We start from the raw sequence: 16,853 nt of genomic DNA, 5'->3' as shown, positions 1-16,853 counted from the left end.
CCCCCCCCCCCCCCCCCCCCCCCCCCCCCCCCCCCCCCCCCCCCCAAGAAAAAGTGAAATCATTTCAATCTTCTCCCAGAATTCAAGGGTCTTTGTCTTTCTTCTTTTGGGCTGTTTTTTTGAATGTTGGCTTTCAATATAAAAGCCTAGAAATTATTAATCTAATATTTTCTTTAGCAAACGAGAACTGTCTTTCTTTCTTTCAGAATTACAATTTAACTTGCATAGAAAATAATTTTAACATATGGAATCTTAAGTAAGCTGAAAAGTACAAAGATTCAAAAGGCCTAAAAACCAGTAGCAGTAATTACTGGGAGGATATTCTTACCTATCATGTTGTCTAGTGAGAGGTCAGGAAGTTTATTTTGGAATGCTCCTACAGGAATTCCACAGAAGGAGACTGGAGAATACAAAGGTGATGCACTTGTACTGCTGTAAAAGAAATGAAAACAAGTTCCTAAAGCAAATTGGATGACCTGCTTACTCAAGCCCTTCGTTTAGCTTTTTCCCAAGTTGCTCGTTCAGTGTATCTACTGCTTATTACTTGCAGAATATTTTGACAGTATTATTCCCAACGTTTACCAGGAGATAATACACACAAAGATGTACATATTTTTAAGTAAGTTTAATTTTCCCTACACAGATATTTGTAAGAGAAAAACAGACAGATGTATTCCTTGTTCTTAAGTGTACCTAAGCTTTACAAGGAGGCTTTTCAATACATTGTTAATATTCAGAGCTACGTTCAGGAATACGGCTAGGAAACATTCGTTAATATTTTGACATTTAAGAACAGATTGCCAAACATTTGCTCAGAAAAAAAATCTTACATGGGTTCCAGTTAACAATTCCTAGAGCTGAAGCAAAGCTTTTCACCTGAACATAGGAAGCAACTGTCTTTTTATATACAAGGCTACAAAAGAAACATTATCTATGCTAATAGTCTCATGAGATATCTATTATGCATCATTTTTTTTTTGAGTTATTTTCCCCAAGAGGTGTGACAGCGTTCCAGTACAATCCATAGCTGATTCAAACAGGCCCTGCAACCTTGATGAATTATATCCAGCTGGGCTGTGGACAGGTCCCCATGATAAGCAAAGACCAAAGACTACTGACTGCAGACAGCTGTACACAAAAATTCAGTTTAAGGTGTGTACAAAGCATTTTCCTTCAAAATCCCAGTTTAACAGACTTTGACTTCAAATTTTAATTAAGACCATCAAACCCAGCAAAATCATGAGCTACTACAGGAAGACTCCTTAAAAACCCATTAAAGACTCCCTGCCAACTAGAAATATGGTTTACTTTTCAGTACAATCCAACCATATCCAGATTCTTCTAGGCTCAGTGGTTCTTACAGTATTATTAAATTTTTCCTCGTTATATAATCATGACAAAAATCAATGTTTTAGAAATGAGCCTAGGTATCCAAGAAGTAAAACTGAGCAACATATAGATCCTAAACAGCTCTATTGGCTATGCATCACAAGGAATCCATCTAACAGTATTTGGGGGAACAACAAGAATAAAAATGTTAAAACACTGAGCAAAAAAAAAAAATCCATGTTGAAAAACTGGTATTTGTGGCATTTAATAGTATATTAAGATTTTTGTATTTTTTTTTTTAATGACGGTAAGTTATTTATATTACCCAATAGTACATTAAAGCTTTACTGCAGCAGGATAACTTCAATGCACTCCATGTTCAAAGAAATATACTACTCCATGCAGCATTTTTAGAGACTGTTCAAAATTTAAAACTGTAAAGACTTGGCATATAAAACTGTCCATTGTTTACACAGGCATATTCAAGACACCTACTATGCACTCATATTGCTTTGTGTCAAAATTCACACAAATCTAGGTAAAAACCTTCTTCCTGCTAAGAAAATAATCTTTCCGGACTAATTTCATAGTCCTTTCATGTGATTGAAACTGAGGGATTCATTTCTGAGGAAAATTATATAGTCTGCAGAAAGCCAAATGAGAAAATGTTCCTCCAAAATAATGTGATATTCATTCTTATCTTTTGTTTCCTTATTTCAAACACCTCTTCCCCTCATTCATACACGTGTATAGCACATCATGCACAGAAGCACAATACCATTACTTTCAGAATATAATTAAGTGTCATTTGTAAATGTAACAGAAAAGAAAAATAAATCCCATTACCTGTTACGCAGATTTCTGCCAGAAATACTGGATTTTAATTCCCAGATCATTACCCTGCCATCGCTGACAATGAGAGCTGCCGAATTCTCATTCACAGGGCAACACACCATACTGAAAGGCCGAACTGTTTTTGTGACCCTAATTGCATCACACTGACTTCTTAAATCATAAGTCAGCTCCTGAACTGGGTCCGGATCTGTAACATCAATGTGCCACAAATGACCAACAATTAAAACAGAAAACATGCGATGTGATCTTTCAGCAGAGGTAAGACTGTAGAGTGACAGAGCTCTTTGGTTCAAATCTACATGCTTCCTGCACCACAATAAGCAAAACATAACCAGAGACTACACATTGTTGATTATGCTGTACAAAACACGTGATCCTGAAAACTTCCTCAAGGTGTAACTTTGTCTTAGAAGTGGCTTACTCTGCTTCAATCTTGCAAAAATGTTAAAAAAAATATACTGTTTTATATCTGCACAGAAAGCACATCTCTTCTCCACAACTGAAATCTCATTTTGTTTATTGGTAAAACTGGAAGTAAGTAATGCTGTAGCTCACTAAAAATTAACAAACTAACAAAATCATAAAGAAGAAATTAACCACAAATGTCACTTATTTAGTTGTACGTAATTGTGTTTTACCTTCTTTCTTCCTGTCTCCTTCATTATATTAAAATTCAATTAGTTATATTTCATAAAAGAAACAAAGGTTTAATAATTTAGAATTTAATGTAAATTTAAACCCACATCTTAGATCTAAAATCAATTCTTCCAACTGAAGAATTCCAAATGACTTCCAAAAATCTGTGGATTTTCAGGATATATCTTATTTTGCATTAGGTATCAGGGGAATCAAAAACATTTTTTTTGGCAGAACCCAGTATAAATTTAATGTATTTACTTAGGAGAAAAAACACTGGAAGGGTTGTAATTAACCCTCCTGTATAAGGCATGATGGTTGACATTGGTGCTGAAGTATTAACTAAAATGCCTCAAATTTAATTTCTGGCCGTTACTGGCACAAAATTTACCTGGCTCTTCATTGGGAGTTCCAGTTATACTGCAGTTAGGTCTGCGAACTCTTAAAGTTATACAACCATTTTCATGTAGGCAAAATAGCCCATCACGCTGAAAACACGGAATTACCTAGGCAAACAGATACCATATTATGTTATCAAAATTTTACTCTTTGCTAAATAAGCTTGTAATTTAATAATATTCATGATGTATTCAAGACAATCACAGAAAATTTACCATTAAGGCAACACTTAAATGAATTTCTGTAGCTACTAAAGCGAAGTCAAGAATAAGTGACAGGAAAAAGAAAGAAAGAAAAAACAGGCAAGAGCTGCATATCATCTATTTTTATGATTGATAAATTGTTATATTTTAACTCATTATTAAAGACTACTTTCCAGATCTTAATCAAAGTGTAAAAATATACTATAGCTTATTGCGGAAGAAAGCATGGCCCTTAATAATCTTGGAAACCATATCACTCAAATCCCACCTAAGACACAACCATGCATGGAAATCAAAGAATTTAATGAGGTTGTCAAAACAGTATTTTTTTTTTTTTTTATAAACCAGAATACCTTTATTATTGGGTAACTGAAATTAAACTAGTGAATCAGCTTATCGAGTCCCTAGCTTAAACAGCTTAACCAGAAGAAAATGAAATGTCCTTTCTCCACAGCACTATTTCCACACTGGCAACTTCTGTAACACCATGAAATGAAGTGGGTTTGCAGCGGAATTCAGAAAACTAAATTAAACAGTGCTTTCTTCAGAAGACATTTCTCCTGGTGAGTTAACTTCTTTTCATCTTTTAGTATTCATCAAAACACAACTACCCGTGGGTCATGTACTTGTAAATGATCGTAATAAATCATTGCAATGACAGACACCTATCAAATTTTCATTACCTGTAGGAAAGGCACACCTGTTCTTTCAATGGCAATCACACCCACTGTCTGATTCACTTCCAAGTCAAGAATCAGAATTTCTCTGGGATACAGTAATAGCATGTAGTTTCTTTTGGAAGGCAAGTATGACAACTGAAGGCAGTCATTGAGCGTTACAGATTCAGCACTGCAAAATGTCAAAAATAAATTGTAAGCGGCCCAGAAAAGGAGAACAACTTTAATTAAGTTTAGTATCAACAAATATTTGAAATTCAAAATAAAATTAGCAGTGCAAATGCTCCTGGAGGTGCATTTTTTCAAGCATCCCACGTTTTGATCACTGGGAAACTATAGGATTCTATTTAATTGGTTCAGCAATGAACAGAACAGCATCACCAACCTTCAAAGGACACACACTGTTGCCTTTTGTCCAAATAAGATTATAGAGTAATTTTTAAAATAATGAGTGAGTCAAATTGTATAAGTATAGTTCTTACACAATGAAAACAGAAAGCAATTCAATTATGAACTGTGCTAGCTGCCATGACATTCATGGAAAGTTACCTTAAAGCATACCGCTTCCTTCAAATTTGTACTATGTGTATTACTTTATTTTGAAATGAACTGAACTGGCTTATCAAAAACACCAGTTTTCAAACTCAGAAAGTAGTAAAGAACAGGAATGTTCATTATTTTGTTGATCAATAGGTGATAGACTGCAGGGTAAAGAGGTTCATTAGGTACACATAATGCAGTGAACTGTTTGTAAATCACATTGAAGAAAATAATCCTTGTACTGCGTTCAGTTCAGAAACTCAACTGATTTAACGTATCATCTTTTTCAAGGGGTTTTGTTTGTCTGTTTTTAATCTCATTCTGCCATACACTAAATCCCCCTTACATGGTTCTTGCTTCTCATTCCTTTCTCCAGGACTATAAATCACCTTCTGTTTGTAATCACTTTCCTGACAATTTCCTGCTCCTCTTTCCTCAATGTTTCCATAAATTAATATAAAACCAGATAAATTACTGCTGCTACAATTTTTCTTCCTTTTTTTTCCCATTTTGGTCTTTTGTGGTGTTCCAGAGAGAAAGTAAGAGATAAAAGAAATGACTGTCATATCCTTGGCAATATTCATATACAGCTTAAAATGTAATTGGAAGAATACAAAAAAATGGCATCTTTGTTGATATACTGTTATTACAGAGCATACAAAAAGGTTGCAGCAGCATACGTACTGTCCCAATATCTGAAAATTTGGTGCTCTATCTGGTGTCATCAGGCATCACAGAAAACAAAATTACCTTTAACGTAATATAAAAATCTTAATACCTTAAATGATTACCAAATAACATATCTTTAAGTCTTCTCCTCATTTTGCAATATAAGCAGTTTATTAAAACAGTTTATTAAAACATTTCAAATCTGCACTAAGTTTTGTGTCAAGTGCTAACCGACAATGCACTCTGATTAGTTGGTTCTAGTCACTATTACTACATAAATGAAAAATGGGAAAGGAAAAAGTAATTGCACCACAAAAAAAAAAAAAAAAGGTCAAGAAGTTCTGAAAAAAAATCTTAAAATGCAACATCTTTGGTTTTAAAAGGTCAAAAACCACATAAATATGTATGTACAAATTCTAATTTTATTTATACACTTAGTTTTAAAAATGCCTGTTATGGCACTATTACAAACTACTTTGGGGTAAGAGCTCTTCACAGGTATTAGTACTTGAAGAAATTTTATTTTATTATATTCTTTCTCATTCCACAATTAAAATGAATTATATTATCCTATTTTCATCTTTTATCCATCCCTCCCCCAAGAAAGATGTTTCTGAATTTACACCTGCACGAAAATATAATATAGGTACCCAGAGTACAGTTTTGTTTTTTTTAATGCAAGCTGCAAATAAAATGAAGAACTGTTTCTTGAAAGGGTACATCAACTGAATGAAACTAAGGTACATCGACTAAGAAACAAAGGTTACAGCATGCAATTACTAGAAGCCAAACAGACTTTCCTCACATTTTACAAATGTTTTCAATGCACCTTAGTTTCAGGGCCATGAAGACAAAGAATAGAAATTGCTATTCTCAGTCTGACTACTCCTTAAATATTTTTTTTAATATTATCCTATAGTATTTAATCTAGTAATAATCTAATTATATCTATATAATACAGAGGTATAAAAAACTACCTGGGAAGAAATATTTGCAACCTACCTTGGTTTTTCATTACTGATTAAGATTTTCACTTTATCGAGGGCCTTTTTGGCCCCTGTAGTAGCAGCCAACTTATGAGAAGGACTGGAATGGGGACTAGAAATGTAAACCTTTTTCCCTGAGCTGGCAGGAGCTTTCGAAGGAGAGAAGTCGGAGATGAACACTATTCCTTCACTTGTGAGCACTGTACCAAGAAAAACAAATTTTACAAAATTAGATCTGCAATTTTGTTGAGGTGTTTTATTTTAACGAAATTTTGGTGAGGAGAAATCATAATAGCATTGTTAAAACATTAAGATGGAAAATTCATAACTCTATTTTACAAGCACCTCCTACTGAAAAGAGCAGAAGATGGTCAACTATTATTAATGAAAATCCATGCAATTATTTCAAAATTAAGTCTGTAATAAAAAATAAAAATTAAAAAAAAAAAGGGAGGTTATCAGTAGAAATGTCTGGGTTGTCGCTTCCTATTTGTTCGGTACAGTTATTCTGTCATAAACTATTTTTCAGGAAGGTTCATAATGTAAATAGCAGAGTTGCCCCCATTGGCTATATAACCATTTTTTGTTCTCATGAAGTGCATTGCTCAAAGAATTGTTAGCACATTATTTATGTGGCAGCATGAGGACTCAGCTGAGCTGTAAACATATAGCTAAGATTTTACTACACATCTATACCAAAAAGCTCTTTTTCTAGGTTGAATGGTATGGCAAAAAATAACAATAATAAAACCTACAAATACTGGAAACTGCAGCTTGTCCTCTGCAGATTGGGAGTGATGAAGGTAAGTGAAAAAACAGTGACACTTATTTATCATAGTTTCTTTCTGCTAAAATGTGAATGTGTGCATTACACCACCCTTAACATTTGAATTTTCGAAAATCGATGCTCACATTCATCCGTCAACAAAAACCTTTCTGTTGAAGATGCCATTTATCTGGGTCCATTCTCATCTCATTGGATTCACTCTCAGCAACCAATTATTTTATAGCTTTTTATGTCACTTTAAAAAGGTTCTCTGTATCCAGCTTCTCTCAGCTCCCGTCTCCATGTTTTCCATCTTCTTTATGAAGTTACAAATATATCTTTTCAGATCTTTAAGTTGTATTCTCTGTTCGTTGGCTCTTCTCCCCTCCCCACCCGAATGACATCATTTTTCAGACAAATTCTATATTGGCTGAAGACTCCCATCTTTGTTTTGAAACTTCTTCCTGGCATTAATAACATAAATCTCACTAATTGATTACTTTAGTGTCGCATCCTCTAGTTTAAGTCTAATGTTTTTCCTGGTCACACATACTCAGGTCACACCTGAAAACTCGTGGTCATATTTCTTAGAGCATGCCTTTTTTTCCTTCCATTATAGCTCCTCTCCAATTTTAACTAATGGTACAGTAACACAACTATCTGTGATTCTTGATACCATCATACAGAATTTTTGGTGTTTTTTTTTTTTTTGCTAGTTCCAACTAAACTAGTTTTAGTTTGGTAAACTAAAATTGCCCTTTCTTACTATTTTATACTTAAACTTACAAGCTAGGTGTGACGGATCAAAGGGGTCAAATGAAAAAGACAGGATATTTTCTGCATAACTTTTCTTCCAAAGTTTGGTGCCTGTGTCTGCATTCCACAGTACAATATAGTTAGGCGGATGAACTGCAAGTAGTAAATCTCTAGAAGCATCCTGATTCCACAACCACTGCATGTCTGTCAAAAGAAGGAAAAGTAAACACTGAAATGAATTTTCACAACTATTTTAAAACTATTCTTCTTCTGTAACACTTTGTCTTTAAAGAAATGACTAGCAACTTGTTAGTAACAAGGTACTTCTATTTCACAACTCTAAAAAATAAATTCATTTTATGGTCTCAATTTACATTTTTAACAAGTAGCAATGCAATGGGTTATACATGTCCACACACACGCACAGCACCCACATCCTATCTGAAGGATGTCAGTTGTTTTCAGCCAGCAAATTCCGATCTGAAAAAACTGTTGTACAGAACCACATCAGTCGTAATGAAAAGAATCATACACCATTCCAACTTAACAGAGGGGTGGTTTCAGTACGTGAGATGGAAATGAATGGTTTCTCTACTTCAAATACTTTTTAGCAAGAGTCTTGAGTTCAGGAGCAAAATGAAACCGACTGTACTACACAGTCAAGAATACAAATACACCCTCAGGGTGAATCTGAAGAGGCATGGCTGCCAACAACCACAACTCAGCATCATTTAAACATTCAAGGTAAATGAGCAAAAAACCCCTCTGTTTTCTATCTTAGATATATCAGCCAGACGAACCAGAAGTGACTATACTGGTAAAGCTGTACTGGAACAATTAAGGCCTTTTGCATTTGGAGATGGGATGGGTCTGTTACCCTAAAAGTAGTGCTTTACCTTAGCACTTTTATACCTATTTTGTTAATAGTCTATATATGCTTAACAAGAAAAGAAGCGGGTGAGCAATAAATCCACAGAGGGGGGTGCTCAGGTGTTCTCTGAATACTTCTGTACCCCTGTTTGCCCCAACCTTTTTTCCTTTTTAAATTCCCATTAAGATTTATTTGGAGTAAGTTCCTGTTACTTGATCGCCTTGGTAAATTTGTTCTAATCAAGCAAAAATAAAGCAGGAAGAAGAGGGGAGAGAAAAGCGGAACTGTCTGTTAAACTAAAATGAAGGCCACACACCAGTCTCCACTTTTTGGTAAATTTATAAATCTCTACAAAAAAAAAGAAATCAAACTTACAGTAAGATGAAAAGGAAACTCTACGACTGAGACAAGAAGAACACAGAGCTACCTCTGTTACTTGAAAAGAACTGTGTTAGAGCTACATACGTGCTACACAGGCCAGACAGGCAATGAAGTGTCCCCCCCGAGTCCAGCTCCTACCACTGCATGGCCTCAACAAGTCACAGTGTCTCTACAGCATATCCATATATATTAAGATGTTGGAAAAAAAAAAAAAATCCTTCCTAAGTCATTCTCCTGTTTTAACAATTCACCCTTTTTTTTTTTTTGAGAGCCGATAAGTGTTTCTCAACGGGTCTCAGAACAAAAATTAAAAAATAAAAATAAATCCATTTGTGTCCTAATCAGTTACACTACAAGTAAAGAAATGGTTAACTGCTTCCCAGGTGAATGTACTCTGGATCAAATAAAGACAAGTGCCTTACACTGAAGCACTGATTTTCTTTTTATTGAAACAGTGAAAGTCCAGCTGTTACCCTGCCACGTTCTTGCAGATAACACAGAGAGCACCATCAGATCACCTTGGTGCTTCCTCTCTATTTGCACCATTTTCTACACGCCTGTAAAAAAAAAATAGCCAGAGGCTTCAGAAACAGATGGAAAGCAAAAGAAACTGCTTTCGTTAGAAGCTATTGCTAAATTAAACCAGGGACTGATGAAAGAAAAGAACTTTAATTCTGTTGCATATTACCTTATCTGTCACCCAATAGAACAGCAGATTGAAAAGCTTTCACTGGGCCTGCAAACCTGGAAAAATCTTCAAATGGCATAGAATCATAGAAAAATTAAGGTCGGAAAAGACCTTCAAGATCATCTGGTCCAACCATTCCCCTACAACCAATGTCACCCGCTAAACCGTGTCCCTAAGCACCACATCCAACCTTTCCTTGAACACCCCCAGGGATGGTGACTCCACCACTTCCCTGGGCAACCTGTCCCAATGCCTGACTGCTCTTTCTAAGAAGGAACGTGTCCTAATTGTTTTAACTGTTTTAACTAATTACGAGTAGTGCTCTTTGTCTAATTCTTTGTTTTAATTGTTGAAAAGTAGAGGCATGATGTTTCTACTTTTCCACTCATCACGGACATCAGCAGACTGCCAGGACTTTTCAGCTATGATGGAGAGAAGCTTGGCAACTCCATCAGCCAGAGTTCCTTCAGGACCCTGGGATTTGTGTCATCAGGTCCCACAGACTGGTACCTGTTTAGATTCATCGGGTGGTCTTGAATGTGCTCTTCACTCACAGTGCGTGGAACTTTGATCCCCCAGCCTCCATCTATGGGTTCAGGGAAATGAAAGACTTGGGGAGCTCGTCTACCAGTGCAGATGGAGGCAAAGAAGTTGCTGAGTACCTCAACCTTCTCCATGTCTGTCATTACCAATTACTCAGCTAGAGAAACTCACTCCTAATTTAAGAAATTTGCCACTTAGTAGTAGCTTACACACTACTATTTTCACCCCTCAGTCTATTTTCACATGTTAAAGGCGCATGGTGGCCCTCGGGGACTCCTCCTGTCCCCCCAGCGCAGCAGCCCGAAGGAAGCCGGGTCCTCTCTTGTGCTCTTCCTCGAGGCTCTGTGCAGAAGGGATGCAACCACAAGGGCTGGGGGATGGGAAAGAAACACTCACACAACCCCTGAGAATCGGCAAGAGTTCTTTATTGCCGGGTGTTTGGTGGCTCCAAGCTAATGCGTGGGATGGTGCCTGAGCGACAATGAGCAGGGAGCTCGCCGGGCCCTGCTGCATATCTGTTGGAGTTCTCTGACAGCACGGAGCAAAGACCTGCCGGGGTAGTCCCAGGTCTGATGTGGCTGAGGTGGATCCACTTCCATGGATTCCTCCGCCTCTTCGTGTGGATCCACCTCCATGGGCTCCACGGTGTTAGGCAGGAGGACAAGCCAGTCCCTGCCTGGGACTGCCCACACGGGATGCCTCCCATCAGGTATGTTCTTCAGCCAGGGTGCCGAACCAGGGGGTCGCCCAGTTCCATGGCTTGGTCCCATGCCACTCTTTGCTTGATTTCCATGCCTGGGTTCAATGCTGCCATCTCTTTTATGGCCACGGCTGAATCCCACGCTGCGTTCTGGCCGACGGGCACACCTCTGCTCCCCACGGCTCTCCACTTCACACTCCTGCCGTCGCTTCACACCACCACTGCACCACTGGTTAGGCCCAGGCCCCCTGCTGCTGTATGTCTGAGGGGCCGGCCTGTTCCCTGCATCACTGTGGTGCCAATGATATCGATTATATGTGTCTTTGGGCCGGGCACCAGACGTCCCCCAGGCACTGGTGTTTTTTGTGCCGGAGGTGCTGTCCCTCTGTCCTCTCATTAGCTGCCATCCTCGGTGCTTCCTCAGACCGCTTCGCTGTCCTCACACCGAGGAGGGCTGCTGCTCGCCTTGCTCCTTTCTCTAGCCTTCCACCTGCTGCTGGCTCTCAGAGGACCGAGTAGCTGAGCAAGTGGCGGGCCAGCGGCAGGAGTCCTGTTTTATAGGGTCTGGGGCAAAGGCGGGGCAGCGGTGGCCACTGTGACCTCAGCAAGCCTCTGTGATGCCCAACATGAGTGGCCCAAAGGCGGCTGTGTTGGGAGAGGCCTGGAAGATGCCCTCACATGGAGGAAGGAGGAGGGCTGGGGGGGCTGAGGACCCCTTTTCTGGGGCTGGCTCCCCCAGGCCATTTGGCTTGCCAGAGAGAAAGGCTGCCCCATACAATCCTGCCTCAACCCATTTTTCTTCAGATCTCCAAGGGTTAGAATCTCTTGTTAACAAAAGAAATTACATGTACTGGATTATTTCGTGTATTGTTTACAGATGTTGTGAATTTTCCTCTGGATCTATTAATATTCTCAACTTCAACTATGTAAGCATCTGCAAATTTCATCACAAAGCTGTTTTCCTTTCCTTTGTGTTAGGAGGCTACTCAAATTCAGCTCTAATGCTGTTCTTTCCAGTACTGCATGGTCAAAACCACACCAAACATTCAGTGAATTGGCATCACTGATAAATAAAATGCAAGTTGTAACACAAAAAAGAAGAAATAACAGAAAAAAATTAACTGCAGTGGAGAGAATAAACATTCAGTGTCTCACTACCAGACTTACAGAGCACTGTATGTACTCTCATGGGCTTCACAGAAACAGAAGTATAACAAAAAAACAAACTAAGTGGGTTTTCCAATAACACAAATCAAGATAAAAAGCAGGTGTAACACAAGCATCATCACAAGTTTTTAAATAAATAATTTTTAGAAATCCCTTGTGGTAGTCTCTTTAGCAACAAACAAAGCATTCTAAATTTTACTTCAGAAATAACATGGAAGTATATTGCTAGTGTGGGCAGCAGTGGCAATAAACAGAAGTCTGGAACGTGCAGCAGAGCACACAGATGCTGCTGTACTCGCAGAGTTATCCGTTCCAGATAACTCAAAGAGCTCACCTGATGCTGGAAGCAGTCCCCTCACATCAGCAGCTCAGGTAATGAGAGCAGTCCAGCCACAGCAGCATGGCTTTCTAACTTCCAGTACTCAAACCAGCTCCTGGACAGCTCTGTTATGAGAAGTTCCTATACACAGAAAAGCGCCTACCCCAAGTCATCAGAACTCAACAGCTCTAATACAGTACTATCCTCAACTACAACTGCACTCATTAAAGCAGCAGTAAAGATGAAAATGGATGTGCGATGCAAGCAGGAATTAAACCTAGATAACTGGATGCCCTGCTGTGAGTTTTAACCACTACTTCTCCTTCTTCACTGGTGAAGTGAAAGACATTAACTAATGAAAGGGAGCATCTGATGGATGGCACCTTACTAACAAACAAACACAAAAAGACCAAGAAAAAAAAAAGACAATTGCTTTTCCGTATCTTCTTAATTGTGTTATACCTGGCCAGTGGCTACATTTTCCGTTCTCTATTCTTTATCAGCCCAACTCAGACAGCATTGATCTCAATACCAGGCTTCTAGGTATTTCTACATGTAGCACAGGCAAGCATAGATCTTCTATAGCTTACAACATTATCATTACCTTGAATTGGTTTTGCATGTTCTTGTATTTCACAACGAGCTGTTCCAGTTGCCACATCCCATACAATTATTTTTCCAGTAGCATCAGCAGAAGCTAAACGTAAAGAATATGGAGAGCCAACATTGTGATGGTAATTTTCTTTAGCCCATTTAACCTGAGGATAAAGATGAAAAGTAGTCAAGAGATGGAAACATAAATAACAAAGACATCATACAAAATATTCTTCAGATGGATAAACAACTAATTAATTCATCAAAAAGGGTAACAACAGTTAATAACATCAGTGTAAACATATATCAGTCGTACAAATTTAAGTTATCTTACAACTGTAATGCATGTCTGCATGGATGGTACTTTCAAGTTTACATAAATCATTATTTCTTGTTCCTGAAGATAAACTACAACAATCCATAAATACAGACCACAAATATTAGAGGTCTACTCAAATATATAGAAGAAAGTACACCTGCTATCTTCTTCATCCTATTCAGGATGTCACCAAAACTGATTTTCATATACCACTTTCTGGTTTGGGACTGCCAACTGCACTGACTTGCAAGAAGATGGCAATACATATGTAAAAGATGTAGCCTGAAATTTGAAACACTCCATCTACAAGTCTCCACAGAGTGTATTAGATAATACTGGCTCCTTCCCTACATACTCAATACAGAATTGTTTTGCTACCTGCTTTAAAGGCCAAGTTCTACCCCTAAGGGAGAATGAAGACACTAACAGAATAATAAACCTTAATAGTAAGGTAATGAGAATTTATCTACTACAAAAATGATGTTGCAGCTAGCTAGCTGTATGCTGTCACAGTACCTGACAGAGAAAGTGTTAGGTCAAGCACAGCTCTTTGCACAAATATTGAAACCATGACACTAAAAAAAATAATACAGTTATCATTAGGTGCCACTAACTTTACAACATGATTTATAACTGCATTCATTTATAACTGTAGCCACCTTTGTGCTATCCCTGTCAGAGGTTTTACCAGTACGCATCTCAAAAGCTAGGCTGAATAAATTAAACAACCTTTACACAGGCACAGTTAGCAATTTTCAGAGTTCTGGCTAAAAACCCAAAGCATGTTTCTACAGGAATAACAGAATAATTCTTCAGAGAGTCTCCTTTACCTGCAGTTTTGTAACTCCTGCTTCCCTGCTGCTCAAAATAAAATTATCCTTGAGGGCGCCTGCATGCAGCTATGTAATATTAAAATTACACAGCATTTGAAATCTACACAGCTATTTCTTCCTCAGTTAAATATATGTTTCTCTGAAGCAAACACCAGTTTTGGAAAACATCAGTTCCCAAGGGAGGATCTGTCACCAAGTTATGAACAATGAACATGAGGCCTTTATATCACGAGTCTTAAACACAGCTCCTACTGTTCTCTAGCACCACGAGCCTTCTTTTAGCATTGCAGTCACTCTGCTCCAACAAAGTCCCCACACATGACCTGATCCTCTGCTAAAAGAAATCATTTTCCCTCTCTACCCTAACCTCAAAATGTAGCAGCATTGCTCAGAAACAGGGACCTAAGTCAAATTTTTAAAACGTAATCATCATTACAGCTGCTGCCTCCATACCACTTACTTTTATTTACACGATTACAGACGTTGGTGTTGATGTCTTGATCATTTTAAAGGATAGCTTGAAGGCAACTGAGGCTAAGGGCAGGCTTGCCCAAACATAATGCCAGAAGGCACGGCAGGTATTGATTTACTGAGTGCCGTGTGTTCTGTGATTACTACCAACTACACACCTTTGCTCTGTGATAACGGAAAAATAACCTCCCCTTTCTAAGATTCAAATATATATTTTTATGTACCTAAAAATATAACATTGACCTCACCCCAAATTTTAGCATGCATGGTATGATTTCACCATAAAAGGGATTATGTTAAATATGGGTACTTTACAACATATTTTACATGAAAATTGAGTGCAATATGAGTGTTGAAAATCATTTAGAAAAATAAGATATACACCAGAATCAAGTAATGCACCTTAAAACATCTCTCACCTTGACAACATTTGCTTTGTGTCTTTCCAAAACCTGTAAAGTCTGGGCAGTATTGGCATCAACTACCAGCACAAGGGAATGGCATCCATACGCAATCAAACCTTGCCAGCCCCTACAAAAAGTACGCACCATCATCAAACAAGCAAAAAAAGAACAAAAAGCTGTTAACATCAAGAGCAGGATGTTTTGTTTTTTTTTTCTCTAAGTTGAATGTATGCTACCAGACATGAATATCAAACACTAAAAACTACTTAATAACATAAAACTCAACAGCATTATAAAATGCAATTGCAGCACTGCCTGCTGAACCGTGTGCTGATGAGTCCCTATGAAACCACAAAGCACACATTTGTGCCCATCTATAAAACACAGATGATGGGGCCTGACTTGAGGAACGATTAACGTGGCCTCTAACGATATTTACATGGATATGGTGAGAACAGTGAGCAAGCAAGAACAGTCAAAGGAGATAAAGTTTCTAAAAACTTCCAAGACCTTCCAAGACCGTTCAGCTGCTTTGCAAGCTGCAGAACGGACAGGTCACACTTTTCCAAAATGACTGGATTCAGGCCAATTCATTTGAAGCTGTCTCCATAGGACTCAGCAGCACTCGCTTACTGCTTCCTAGTGCAGCTGGGCGAACTTCCCGCTCAGAGCCATGCACACAAACACCGAGCCATGCATACAAACATGCATGGACTTCGGACCTGAAGCCTCAACCCCAGAAACAGCCCCAGCAGGCGCCACCAGCCCTCCAAGGGCTGTTGCAGCACCAAGAGCTCCGCCCACAAAAGCAAAGGGCATTGCCTGGAGGGCCTGGCACACACCCACCCTTCCTCCCGCGGCCGTGGCAGTGCTCTCCCCGACACCCGCAGGGCAGCACCCTCTCTCCTCGAGCACTTCGGGATGGAAAAGGAGGGGACCTGGCAGCCACCCCCTCGTGTCCCAACCGCGTCCCGGCGCCCCGTACCAGTCCGCCGCCCCCCTGTTCGGCGCGCTGAGGGCTCCCGTCAGGGTTCTTGCCGCCAGCTTGATGTTCACGGTGAAGGGCTGCATGGCGAGCCTCGGAGCCCCACAGCGCCCCGGCCCTGCCCGGCACGGCCCGGCCCCGCTCGCAGGAAGCGCCGCTGCCGCCGCCGGTCCGTCCCGCCCGGCTCCGCCGCCGCCCTGCGGCTGCCGAACGGCCGTTCCGGGGCTGCCGGTGGGCAGGCAGCGGTTCTAAAGTTTTCTCAGAAATCCCGAATCTGTACCTGGCCCCGAGTCGGAGCCTTTGCTCGGGGCAAGATCTTCCTCGTTCCTCACAGCCAGCCGTAAAGGCCCTCCCGGGGAGCCCTCGGCAGTGCGTGGGGATCGGCCTCTCAAACTTTCAGTCATACCGATGCCATAAAAGTCAGTCAAAGATGCTCTCTAAGACTCAATTTGGAGTTTTAGAAAAAAGGCATTCTTTAATCGAGGTGTTGAGCACACGGGATCATTCCACCTAGTGTGTGCACCAAATGGTCCAGCTACAGGGGTTCTATACAATCAAAACATACATACTACTATTTTCTCCAACTCATTGAAGTATGTATGTGCATTTGCTTCTAAACTTATACAATCATAGAATCATAAAAATACAAGGTTGGAAAGGACCTACAAGATCATCTAGTCCAACCGTTCTCCTATCACCAATACTATCCACTAAGCTACTAAAATATGTCATAGCACCTTGACCAGGCACTTCTTGAACACT

The 16,853-nt window shown here is 39.4% G+C and overlaps 1 protein-coding gene across 5 annotated transcripts in view; it reads right to left on the bottom strand.

The window, feature by feature from the left end:
• WDR11 (WD repeat domain 11) overlaps nt 1-16,308 on the bottom strand; it is a 42,332-nt gene extending 26,024 nt beyond the window's left edge. For 2 of the 5 annotated variants that reach the window (XM_035330125.1, XM_035330126.1), the window contains exons 1-9: nt 16,092-16,305; nt 15,122-15,233; nt 13,090-13,243; nt 7,847-8,020; nt 6,311-6,494; nt 4,106-4,271; nt 3,212-3,326; nt 2,176-2,371; nt 329-429 (exon numbers count right to left, since the gene is read on the bottom strand). In XM_035330125.1, the coding sequence (XP_035186016.1) occupies nt 329-429; nt 2,176-2,371; nt 3,212-3,326; nt 4,106-4,271; nt 6,311-6,494; nt 7,847-8,020; nt 13,090-13,243; nt 15,122-15,233; nt 16,092-16,177 (1,288 nt within the window). In that variant the 5' untranslated portion in view covers nt 16,178-16,305. Of the gene's footprint in view, nt 1-328; nt 433-2,175; nt 2,372-3,211; nt 3,327-4,105; nt 4,272-6,310; nt 6,495-7,846; nt 8,021-13,089; nt 13,244-15,121; nt 15,234-16,091 lie in introns of all 5 variants that reach the window. The other 3 variants (XM_035330127.1, XM_035330123.1, XM_035330122.1) reach the window with 3 other exon arrangements.
• Nucleotides 16,309-16,853: the final 545 nt, after the last annotated feature.

This window comes from Oxyura jamaicensis, chromosome 6, assembly GCF_011077185.1.
Source record: "Oxyura jamaicensis isolate SHBP4307 breed ruddy duck chromosome 6, BPBGC_Ojam_1.0, whole genome shotgun sequence".
NCBI lineage: Eukaryota > Metazoa > Chordata > Aves > Anseriformes > Anatidae > Oxyura > Oxyura jamaicensis.
This window is presented reverse-complemented; position numbering and strand designations above follow the sequence as displayed.